Consider the following 12,871-nt stretch of genomic DNA (forward strand, 5'->3'; position numbering starts at 1 on the left):
ACACGTGCCCTGCTGAAATCGCGTGTGGAACTTCCCGCGCACCCCTGAAATACACGTAACCTGCTGAAATCGCGGGTGGAACTTCCCGCGCACCCCTGAAATACACGTACCCTGCTCGCACTGGGCCAATCGCGTGTGGAACTTCCCGCGCACCCCTGAAATACACGTACCCTGCTGAAATTGCGTGTGGAACTTCCCGCGCACCACTGTAATACACGTACCCTGCTCGCACTGGGCCAATCGCGTGTGGAACTTCCCGCGCACCCCTGAAATACACGTACCCTGCTGAAATCGCATGTGGAAATTCCCGCGCACCCCTGAAATACACGTACCCTGCTGAAATTGCGTGTGGAACTTCCCGCGCACCGCTGAAATACACGTACCCTGCTGAAATCGCGTGTGGAACTTCCCGCGCACCCCTGAAATACACGTACCATGCTGAAATCGCATGTGGAAATTCCTGCGCACCCCCGTATACACGCACACGTATTTTTTGTCAGCGGGTGTCCGTGTTTGTGGGTACCCCTTTGCACGTCATTTGTCCTGGAGGGCCACAGTATAGGGCATTCATCATGGCAGTATATAGGTGCTATTTGTTGGCGCACCTTTTGGCGCACATTTCTTACAGCCGCAGAGACGCTACCGCCTGCTTTCTTGTCGCGTTCGTGTTTGTACCTGTGCGCTGGTTTGAGTGTGCGCTTTTTTGCCCTATTCTATTCCATGAATACGTGTTGTAGGCGAGCGTGTGGGCGTTCCGCGCACTTGTGCCCTGTACTTCCCCCGTGACGCCCACGTTTTGGCAAGTTGTTCCCCATTCCGAGTGTTACGCCCGTGTTCCGCCTACTTTTGTTGCGTGCGCCGCGCTATGTGCGAATTTCGCTGTGGCCTGTGCGATTTTCGCTGTGACCTGGCGCACGCTGTTAGATGGCCTGTGCGCGAACGTGCGCCGCGCTCTTTTTTATCGCACATCCGCTGGTTTTCTCGCGCACGGACTTCCAAGAATCGGTGTGCGCTGCTTTTCGTGCGATTTCCGCACTTGCACTGCGATTTTCGCTATTCCACTGCGATTCGCACGTTTTTGCCCACTTGCGCCGCGCTAATTATTCCATGAATCGGCCTGTAAAGGCCTCATCACGAGTTCAGCAGTAACCCTTAAATGCGGCAGTAGCGCTATTACAGCCGCATTTAAGGGTCTGCCAGATCATGGCTTTGGCGGATTTCCCCCCAGCTCTGAGCTGGGGGTAAATCTGCGGTAAATTTGTCAATTTTCGCCACATTTACCGCTGGCGGGAAATCTGCCGGCGGTAATAGCGCAAATTTTCCCCATTGGGCCCAATGGGGAATGAGGAATTCCCGAATGGGCCGAATGGGGAATGGGCAATAACCGTTCGCCAAACCCGTGATCCGGAGCTAATAGCGCCAGGGGGTTTGGACGTAGGGCTATTAGCGCCTGCGCTGATATCGCCGGCGTTACTGCCCATCTCGTGATGAGGCCCTAAATGTTGAAACACTGATCATGATTGGAACCAGACACAAACTTACTTCATTGATGATGCATGCATTTGGTTGGTTCCTACTTCCATTGCAGACAATCTCTGGATTATAAATTGCTGGGAACCCCTAGACGTTGGTTGCTGGAAAATTCTTTATTTTTGCCTATTTGTAACATCATGTTCCTTTTCACTTTATGAAATCCTATCTAAAAATAAAAAACTTTCATGTGATTTCCTCTGTAGATCTACCACCATGCCTACAAACATAGGTGCTCATTACATGTATGGCAGTGCTGGTAAAAATGGCGCTGATGTGTCAGTAATTCTGTTACCACTGCATTACCACTGCATTACCGCATCACCGTACTACAAGTTTGGTGGTAAGTTTGAAGGATTTACCTTCAGCAAAAACCTGGAGGTAAATCCTCCACCTTATGGCCAAAATTTGCAAAATTGGCAGAACTGTCACCAGCGTTAATTCCGCCAAAATCCCAATGGAGTCCTACAGACTCAATAAATGGGGATTAACACCACCCTAGCACCACTTGCAATCTTGTGATAAATCTCTGGGACCAAGTGGTGGTAACAGTAATTGAACTTGGTGGTAATTCAGTGGATGTACTGCCAAATTACCACAAAACTTGTAATGAGGCCCATAGTCACTTTCGGTGGAATATTTGTGTTTCTGCAGGACTGATATTATTTTCCATATCATTAGATTTCATGGATGAACAAAAAGCTCCTGTTCCTTAATCATAACATTCTTGATTAATTTGGTTGCATCAGTTTTCACATACAATTGTAGGTAATTCTCATTTAGGTTATTGTTGAGACTTTGGGCCTGATCCTTGGATATTTTCACTGGGATGGGTCAAGGAATGCCATTGTGCATCATGAATTATTCCTTGCTGCATTATATCCTGATTTTCTGGGCTAGATCTGAAGCGTTGGGATCTCTGGGAGGCTCTCGAGTAAATCTTTATGTAGAACATTTGAACATGAGCATCTATGGGATGCTCCAATAATCTCCCGATTTGCTCCGGTTTTGGGCTTTGGATATCAAGTATGTAGTAGTGATTGTAGATGTGGGATGCCTAAAGGCATTTCTTTATTTGCTTTGGTGTGGGATTTGAGGATCAGGCCGTGGATGTTTATCTGTGTTGATGTATGTTAAGTTTTCCAATCTCACATCTGACATGAGTGCACCTCTACACAGCTATCAAAATATTGACAGGAATCGTAGTCCTTTCAACAGACTACAAAGAGTCTAAACAGTGGTAGCAGATTACTCCTGCTGAAAACATTTTAACTCATCATCCCAGCACTTCACACATTGTACAGGCTCTCAATCAAAATGAGGGTTCACTTAAATAACGTATGCATCGTCCACCATCCCTACCATGGCAGTGGTCCTTAATCCATCATCATAAAATATACACTCTATACTGCATCAGGAACACAGTCGCATCCAGCAACAAAATGCTAGTAATGCTACCAAGCCTCACCAAGAAATTCAATGAAGGATCTTCTTCTCCTTCCAAGCAATGACAATCTGGAAAACTCTGCACAGAAGATTACCTGACCTTCAGAAAGCAGATAACATCCTGGATATGCAACTTACTCCACCACCAGAATCGCAACCAACTATACACCTACTCACATCAACTTCAAGGGGAGGCACCACCTAAATGTATAGGAAAGTAGCAGGAACCCACGTGCAACCCACCAACAAAGACTGTTAGAAAATGGATTACTTGGATTGGACCCCACAAAATAGAAAAAAACAGAATAAAAAGAATACTTCCAGAAAGATCTAACAGACCATCTTAATCATCTGCTCTGATGGTGCCAACTACCTAGCTCACCGATGCCTCCCAACCTTTCTATTTTTCACCCACTTTGTGCCCATTGCCTTCCATCTTACACTGGAAACACACAAATTCCCCACAGATGGCCACCACAGGCCTTTCAGTTACCACATCAAAACGAAACGAGCTATGGCTTAGCTCTCTACGACTAGCCCTATCACCCCCCCCCCATCGTGAGTGGCTAGCCAGACACAAAGCTTTTGGGCTCTCCCCTTTGGATAAAATATTCAAATGTCTCTATCAAACTCATAGAAGCAGAATGGGGCTGAGGAATTAGGTACCTCTGACCCGCACCCATCAACACCAGATGTTTGGCATCTCCCTCTGCTGCCATCCCACTAGCAACACCCTACTCTCCTCTTTTCTCAGAGAGTCATGTGAAGCTAGGGCAGAAGAGGCAAAAGGGCAAAAGACCGCTCTGCATTACATTGCATAAAATTGCACATCAATAACATAAAATGATATAGTGAAATAAAGAATAAGAATATGGCAAATAAATAATTAACACTGTTACAACTAATGATTTGACTAATAAGGAAGTAAACTATGAATTGGGACGGGAAGAGCATTCATTAGTTCAAGGCCACATGATCTGTGCTGGGAGCTACAAAAGAATGAGACAATTCACAGTGATGCAAAGAAAACTCCTCTGGCATTGCCTGCACACGTCTTACATGAAGGCATCTGCATCAGGATCACGTGAAAGCATAAGTAAGCAGCGTGGATAACTGGCCAGGCACATGAATTTAGATTTCCTGAAGCATCAATAAGAGAACAAATACCACTGTTAACTTTCAGTATTGGAAAATGTGTGTGCATGACCATTTTTTTTTTCAAACAATCCATTTAGAAAATAGTTCATGTAAGGAGCACAACTCACTGATCTGATTGATTTGTTAATATCAATTGGGAGGTCCCAATAGCAGTCTTTGCTTTTATCCCACACCCTTTTATCAATCTAAAGAAACCCAAAACCCTCCAGTTCTCTCCCCTCTTTACTCACTTCCAGACTTGCCATTTCCTGGGTTCAATCGATTAATTAGTTGCCCTTCCTGCCTCCTTTTGGCCCTACTCCATTTACCATGCCTGCCCACAACTCCATGCTACCCTCCTACACTCTCCCTTAATAATTATTTTTCCAGCTGACTGAACCTTCTCTCTTGTGACTTCATCAACACAAAGGTGGTGTGATCACATTTATGGATGCCAGGGGCTAATTAGCACACAGGGTGTTACATGTATGTTGTTGGGATCAAAGGGCCTGTTGGGGGAATACAACAATAGGGCATAGCCATGATCCAACTGGCATATAACAAGTCCCTACTGCGCTCCATGAAGTAAAGGTCCAATCCCGAGATACTCAGTTTGATGTTTCTCAAGAGTCGAAGCTGAGGAGTTCTCCTCCCACCATATAGGTCCATTTGCAGGTTTCAAAGTAGAATGAATGTGGGATTTTGTAATTGAAACCAGCGCTGGAGGAAACCTTCTACCAAAAGGGCCAATACATAATTCCAGATAGGGCATTTCTCGAGAAAGGGTTATGAAGCAGGAATTCCATTTTCTCAAAGGTGCATTGTTAGCAATGTTGTGATACTATGTCCTAGAAGGTATCTGGGCAGATGGATAGAAAACATGATGTCCTGATAATTTACAATAGTTTAAGATGTAGTAGGTTAACATCACTTAGTGGTGAAACAAGATTACCCAGGATTGAAACTTTGGCCTCCACAATGCATCCGCGCGCTGGAAGGGTGAAGATGAAGCTATAGATGTAAATGGGGTCTTGGCAAGCTTGTTCATGAGTTTGATGGCTGCATTAATGCGTAACTTGAGAAATGAAGATGTGGCCAGTTCAACGCTCGAATACTTTTTGCCTCTTTTATACAGCAAAGGGGTTGAGGAGTAAGCATTTGGCATCAGTGTCGTTCTTGAGCTGTTGTGTTCTTTCTTTCATTGTTAAGCACTTTGCAGAAGGATTGTGCAGATTGTTCTGCCTGTTGCCTCATCCGATTACTGAACCAACAATATTATTGATGTGTTGAAGGGTGCCTAGATCAGTCTCAGTTAAGGTAAAATAAGTGTAGTGTGAATAAATATCAAATATATCTGTGATGCAAATTGGGATAAGTATGTATAAATATTTTTAGGCAATAAATTGGTAAGGTAATGCCCTTGGGCAGTCAGAAGCCTGAGCGAAGCAAGGGCTTTAATGGAACCCCGGGGCATTAACCGACTGGTAATGGCCCCCCTACGAGGGCCATATTGCCATTGGCACGTCATACTGGGGTACTAATTGAAATTTTCTCGAGTCAAGAAATGGCACTGCGATTGTTTCTTGACCTGAGAAAAAAAAGCAAAAAAAATGTCCGCCAGTGATCAGGGAGAAGGGACTACAAATAGTCCCTTCTCCCTTTACATGGCGGACATTAACACCAATGTTAAAAGGTTAACAAAAAAATGCCTGCCATGGAAGGGGCGAAGGGACTACACATAGTCCCTTCTCCCTTTCCAATGCGGCCACTTGCGGAAAGAACTCAGTGACGCTGTGATGCACTGAGCCTTGTCGGGCGGGAAGGCCCTGGCGAGGGCCAACGAGCTTGCTTTTTAAAAGCTCATTAACCCTCGCTAGGTACTAATAGACCGAGATTAACCATATGGACAAGGTTCCTCCTTATTAGTAACCAATGGCTAACTGAGATCCAGCTTCAAAGAGAGGTACTACTACAATGTACCATACAACTGAGTCTCTGCCTGATCATGAAATATCCATTGGTCAGTGCTAGTACATGCAGAATTTACGAGATTGTGTTCTGTAGCGGATCATACCACTACGCTATTCTTATCAACAATGCAGAAAAGGTTCATTTGTAACCCTTCTTTGCATTGTTTTGTATAGAAAGTGAAAATCTGATCATCAGAGATCACCCCTTTCAACATCCTTGTGGAGATCCCACACCCTACTTCTTTTTTTTTTATTTTCGGGGATGCTCTTGAGCCCTCTTTCACATAAGGGAACAAAGTTTAAAAGCTGTTGGATGCCTTTTGCAATATTTACTTCAACCTCCTGGGTGGAAATACAAATTGGAGGAGTTATTATGAGGAATTTGACCTCATCAAGATGTGGTATTTACCGCACTTGTTATTCTTAAAAATACTGCAAGTGTTAAAATGAGGGGTATCGCAAATACTACCTTTTACACCGTTGTCATTAAACCTATATTGAAGGCCTACCTGCTCAAAAACTCCATCAAGAACAAGAAGCGGATCCACAGTCTACTAAAGATAGGAGATGCAGACCTACTTTAAACAAAGAAAAAGCGATAAAAGGGGAATAATGACAATGTTTAGGCTTCACCAGCTCTTCATGCTACACACTGAAGGGGCTTGGGTGAAGAGGTCAAGATAGAAGAGGCCTTACAGGTTCTGCATAATAAAGGTCGAACATATAAGGCAGCTGTCCTTAGAGTGACCTCCCAGGTAATGTTCTGTAGTTTCATGATATGGTAACTAAAGGTGGAGCTACACTGCCATTAATGAATGCCCCAAACGTTTTCATTGACTGAATGTTAACACATTAAAGAAAGATGGAACTTCAACCTTCCCAAAGATGTCCTTCCTCATGTGGCCAAATCATAAATAATACATTCATCTATATATTGTATTTAATGTACATATTTTACAGAATTTTTCATTTGAATGTGCAAACTTTGAATGTTTTTTAGAGCACACTGAAAAGAAACACAACATAAATAAAAAAGGGGAAATTTTTCAATTTTCTTTCACAGTATGATACTGGGATCCGAGCACATTAGAATGCTACTGGGCCTCATTACGACTCAGGCGGTAAGGGTTTTACGGCGGCGTAAACAGCGCCGACCCTTACCGCCTGAGTACGAGGTCCCTTAGCGCCATGGCGGATTTAACACCTGCTTTTAGCAGGTGTTAAAATCCATGGCGCTAAGGGACCATGGAGTTAATTACGCCACCGTAATTTACGGTGGCGTAATTAACGCCTTCCCCACTCCCATTATGCCCTATGGGGCAAAAATGGGAATGGGGAAGGGTAAATGGGGATTGGGGATTTACCGATCCGCCAACCTCGGAATGAGGCGGTAAGTCCGCCAACCACCATGGCGTAAACGTAGTTTACGCCATGGTGGTAAAGTCACGGCCCAGGCGGTAACTTACCGCCTGGGTCGTAATGAGGCCCACTGTGTGTACTTAATCAGTTCAAGGCCACTGAACTACCAATTGTACTAATTCTAATATGGTCACTAGAACACAAATGTACATTTGAGATTTTCGGAAAGGGTGATGTTAATGGGGTCTGGCATGACTGCGCCATTTCTGTGCAGTAATGAACACTCTGAGCACCTCCGGCAACAGAAGGGCGAGGCAGCAGTGGAGTTAGTGTCAGTCCTCAGCTCCCAGAGTAAGATTTCCCAAAATGTCCTGTCCGCTGCAGGTTCATTTCAGTGATTGGTACCTCTTGAGCATCTCCATGGTAGTTAATTGTCATCTCACACAGTCGGTGTGAAGGGAGGGGCTCCCACCATCACCACCATCTCAATGCTATGGGCCTCATTACAGGGACGGCGGTGGACCAAGGTGCTATTAGCACCTTGGTCGATGCCGGTAAAATACAGGCACCGCCTTGGAGGAAATGGGAATTACCGCCCTATTCCATGGTTGGTGGGGCGGAAATTCCCCCTTCCCCCATTGCCCTTCCCCATTCCCATTTTTGCCCCATAGGGCATAACGGGAATGGGGTAAGTGCTAATTACGGCACCGCAAATTGCGGTACCGTAATTAGCTCCATGGTCCTTTTGCGGGTTGGTTTTTAACGCCTGCTAAAAGCAGGCGTTAAAGTCTCCAACCCGCAAAGGGACCTCGTAGTAAGGCGGTAAGGGTTAACGGTCACCGGTACCATTAACGGTGACCGTTAACCTTTACCGCCGTCCGTGTAATGAGGCCCCATGTCCTCTTGTGCTATTCTACTGATTGAGGTGTTAGAGTTCCTACCTTGGCAGCATGCAAATGGATGGCTCCCACGTGCTCTGCAGGCTTCTAGTAAGCTGGGCTCGATATCCTAGGGTTTGAATGATGATCCCTAATTCTCTCCAGGTACTTGACCTAGCGCACAAGATCTTTGATTGCTCTGTGCCATCTGTCTACTTGCTACTGTCCAGGGAGGGGTGCCATGCTTTCTTCGGATCCATGTAATAATGTCGCTGTGAAAAAGTCGTCAGGTTCTGGCGACCATTTCCTAGCTACCAAAATTCTTTCCCCACATATTGTACGAGGGGTATAATTATATATTATTACCTCCAGTCCTAAAATATTTGGGGAAAGTGTTTGATAGCCTGGAGGGTGCATCATGAATGCATTTTTTTTAAAGTCACCAACCTGATGACTTTTTTGATGGCAACATTATTAATTACCTGATATCCTTTCTTCCTGATGTGTTGTTACACCATGTTCACCTCTGAAGACTTGTCTGCCTTTCTCCACGAAATAATGTTGGGCTGCGATCTTCCTGCTCGATCACAAGTATTCCCACACTGATGATGCCCCATTCCTGATCAGATTGCTTGTAATGCTTGCTGTGGATCTACTGTCACAAGCCGCAGTATGAGCGAGCTGTACGCCTCTCCCTACTGCACCTCCCATTGCTCTTGGGCCCTTTATAGGGTCCTCAAAAGTAATTTAAAAAGCAAACATAACTTACCCTGGCTTACAGGCAGCTCCCCAGCTGACCCACCTCTGCTGCACCATGATCATTGTGACAATGGAAAAAGGACTCTATCTCAGCCCCCTTCATTTTCTAGGAGTTCTTGTTTTACTTTATGAAAACACACTTTCCGTGAGGATTTATTTAATTAAGAAAAGAGATGTGATGGCTAGGATGCTGCTGACCCTGGTGACTCAATGCCATAATGTTCTCTGCAGTGGCTGCACCAAATGGCTACTGTGGCACATACCTTGAAAAGGACTATGCTTGATATGGCCTTTTTTCAGGCTCAGGGGCCATTAACATCCGTTACTGCACTCGGGGGCCATTAACATCCGTTACTGCACACCTCTGCAGGGTTTTTTGCTCATCTACTTGCCCATGCAGGACTGCACATGGTCACAAAGAGGTGTGAAAAGTGCTACAGTTGCCTTTACTTTTTCCAAACAACCCCTGCCAGTATGTATTAATCACAATACAAGCTCTATTTCCCCAAAATATCACTCTATTTAAAATAGGTTTACAGTAGACCAGGTGCTCACCTTGCAGCCAAATAAATCATGCAAGAATGATGAAGGCTACAAACACATCATGAACAAATACATACAGCCTCATTACAAGTTGGCCAGTCTGGAAATAAGGTACCGGCAGATAAATGCCTTAATCACCGGCAAGGTTAGTAACAGTGCCGGTGATGGGGAGTTACCGGCAACTCTGGGATATCGGGCGGCAGAGATGGTATGGCAATTCCCCAGTATTCCACTGCAATTACCGGTGGGATACCTGGGAACTCGTAATTAGCCCATACATAGAGAGAAAAAAGGGATATGTACTTAATTATTCTTTTGGAAGTAGAAGATCCATACAAAAAGAAGCATCATGCAATGCATTGGAGATATAGTTTGCCTTACAAGGAGTATTTCGAAGCAGGGGAGCAACTTACCTGATTCCCATCATATATGAATCCCTTTTTGAACTGCAGCAGAGCCAGCCTGGCCAGGACCGCTGATCGCTGAGGATTGCCGTTCAAAGCCAGCAGCAGCATCTTGTGGGCTTCCTCCACCCTGTCCAGCTGATACAAGGCATCGGTGCAGAGGATGCGCGAGACCTCCTCCCCAGGATCCAGCTCCATTAGGAGGGATGCAAGCAGATGAACTCCAGAAGCATCGCTGCAGTACATGAAGCAGATGGAAATAGGTTTAGTCTTTGGCCACGCATGGGAGTCTCTTTATCAACCCGTTCTGCAAATACACTTCTAAGTGGATAGACCTCTGTGCGCCCCATAGCATACATGATGATTCCCTGTGCTTTTTTTTTCTTCTTTGTTTAGAAATGTGTTGTGGGTAATGTTTACTGTACAACATATGCATAATTCTGTGTTCTGGACACATTCTGAAAATGTATTGAAATTAAACTAAATAGAGTATTTCTAAGAATGTCTTTGAAAGGAAAGGCCCCATACAATTCATCAATAATCACACACACCTCTTTACATTATGACATTTAACTGAAACACTGAAAATATAACTCCCTGCATTACAGTAATTCAATATCACCAGTGCTACACTGAATATTTTATAGCATGCCATGCTACAGGTTTGGTTAGGTTTGTTTTTTTATTTTTATTTGTATAGCGCACAAAGCTCAGGGGCTTCTAGGCGCTTAGCTTAAGAATATGATTACAGCAAGTGGGGTACAACAGATAGGTTCATACTTAGATTTGTGTACGGTTGTTCCCTGCACTGTGTGTGACTTGTAAATTGACAGATGACCAGCATAGAGCATGTGTGCGTACATTAAAGACAGAATTGGTCAATATTAAGTTTCTGCCCTACACCACGGAAAATCTCCCATCTTGAGCATTCAAGATGCTTACCAGGTCCTTGTCTATGCACACCAAGGTGGCACTGCCCTGCCAGAAGGACCCCTGACTGGCTCCCCAGCCCTTACTGAAAGTTGTGCATAGAAAGCTTAGCAGCGAAGGGCCATCAGTTCATAGGAAAGGCTCACTACTTTAGGTCTTGACAACTTCACATGAGCCTGAAATCATACACATATTGCCAAGGAACGTGTTCTGAAGATACTTGTTCATTTTCCAAAGTTGGTTTTGAAAACCATGTTAGAGCAGTTTCCTTTGTATTTTCTGATTCTTTTCCAATGGGGGAAAAAGAAACATACTATCTTGTTTTCATAATGTTTCTTGCTATGGTTGTCTACCTTTTTCGTGTACTGCTCTGAGGCCCTTTGATCGGATGTGAGGCGGAAAGGGAGTGCAGTCTGCAGATTCATTAGAGCAGCCAAGCGACAAAGTAAAAGCTTGCATTTTCTTTTACTTTTCACCATCAAGTTTAAATATCCAGTAATCTTGTACTAAACATTGCAGCAGTACCATAAGGAGCAGAGCTACTGTTAATAGTACTACTGCCAATGGTCAATACACTGCTACTAGCAGTAGCAGAACCATTACCTGTGGCAGTAATATTACATTACATGCCACCAGCAGTAGCACTAGCTTTAGTGCCAATAGTATAACTGCCAGTGGTAGACATATGTTAACAGTACTACCACTAGTACTACTACTGGAAATGCTATTTCTGGTGCCACAAATAGTACTGGTAACACTGCTGCTACTTCTACTAGTGGTCGTAATTAGGAACCTTATAGAAAGTTTAAAACAACTGTTACCAATTTAATACAATCAGCATTAGTAGTACTACTACCAGTAGATGTAGTACTAAAACATGTAATTCTACTAGTAGCAATTCCAAATATAAAGTTTCTAATACTACCTGTAGTAGTAGCTGAAGCAGCAGAAGTATTAATATATTGACAGCAACAGAGTTAGACTACTGCTACTAGTACTGTTATTACTAACAATATTAATACTGGTTACAACTGTAGTATTATTGCTGTGAACACTACCACTGCTACTGGTAATCATGATTCTAGTACTATAAGTTGTAGTACTAGTAGTACTAGTAGGCAGAGGAACACTATTTATTCTGCTACTAGTAGTTGCTCTATAAGTGCAAGTAGTAGTTTTACTAATTGTGGTCATGATCATACTGTAATTATTCTAAGTATTGATAGCGGTTTTAATTATAGTGCTAATGGTCGCAATGCTGCTGCTCTCACTACTGCAACTGGATAAAGTGATTGTACTACTACTGTTAGTAGTAAAAGTGTTACTACTACCGGTAGTAGTAAGGCAGCTGTTTCTAAAAGTACTTCTCCAGTTAGTAACTATACTGCTGCATGTAGATATAGTACAGCTAGTAATACTAATACTCCTATTAACAGTATCTCTAATACTTGTGATATCAGTATTGTTAATGGGACAGTATTCTTAGGTAGTTGGATCTGCACACTGTTCTTCCTCTATTCTTGTGATCTTACTTCCTGTGAGAGCAGCTCCCAAAATGTGCTGCAAATGTAGCAAGAACAATGCTACACAAATGCCGAAAATAATATGGGTGGAAATGATTTTTCAGTGGCAAATAAGCAGAAGGTAATACATGAAGAAAGAGTGATTATTAAAACATGTCATGGTAATTGTTTGATCTACTTTAGAAAGTTGAATGCAGTACCTCATCCCTACCCTATATTCATTCTGACTTGCAAATTATAGACAGATGTCTGCGATATACTTGCTAAATCATGGGAGCTATCTTATCGAATCCAATAAAGCAAGCTAAATAATGTATGGAGCGCACAACACACACTGAATTGTATTTTGCAGCTTTAAGTACCCAACCCATCTCAATTCTTCAACCACAGAA

At 43.7% G+C, this 12,871-nt stretch overlaps 1 protein-coding gene across 1 annotated transcript in view; it reads right to left on the reverse strand.

Annotated features, from left to right (window-relative positions):
- TTC34 (tetratricopeptide repeat domain 34) overlaps positions 1–12,871 on the reverse strand; it is a 680,889-nt gene that overhangs the window by 503,700 nt on the left and 164,318 nt on the right. The window contains exon 3 of the mRNA XM_069610218.1: positions 10,036–10,261. Within this exon, the coding sequence (XP_069466319.1) occupies positions 10,036–10,261 (226 nt within the window). The remainder of the gene's footprint in view (positions 1–10,035; positions 10,262–12,871) is intronic.

Source organism: Ambystoma mexicanum, chromosome 8, assembly GCF_040938575.1.
Source record: "Ambystoma mexicanum isolate Mex_15411 chromosome 8, UKY_AmexF1_1, whole genome shotgun sequence".
In the NCBI taxonomy this organism is placed as follows: Eukaryota; Metazoa; Chordata; class Amphibia; order Caudata; family Ambystomatidae; genus Ambystoma; species Ambystoma mexicanum.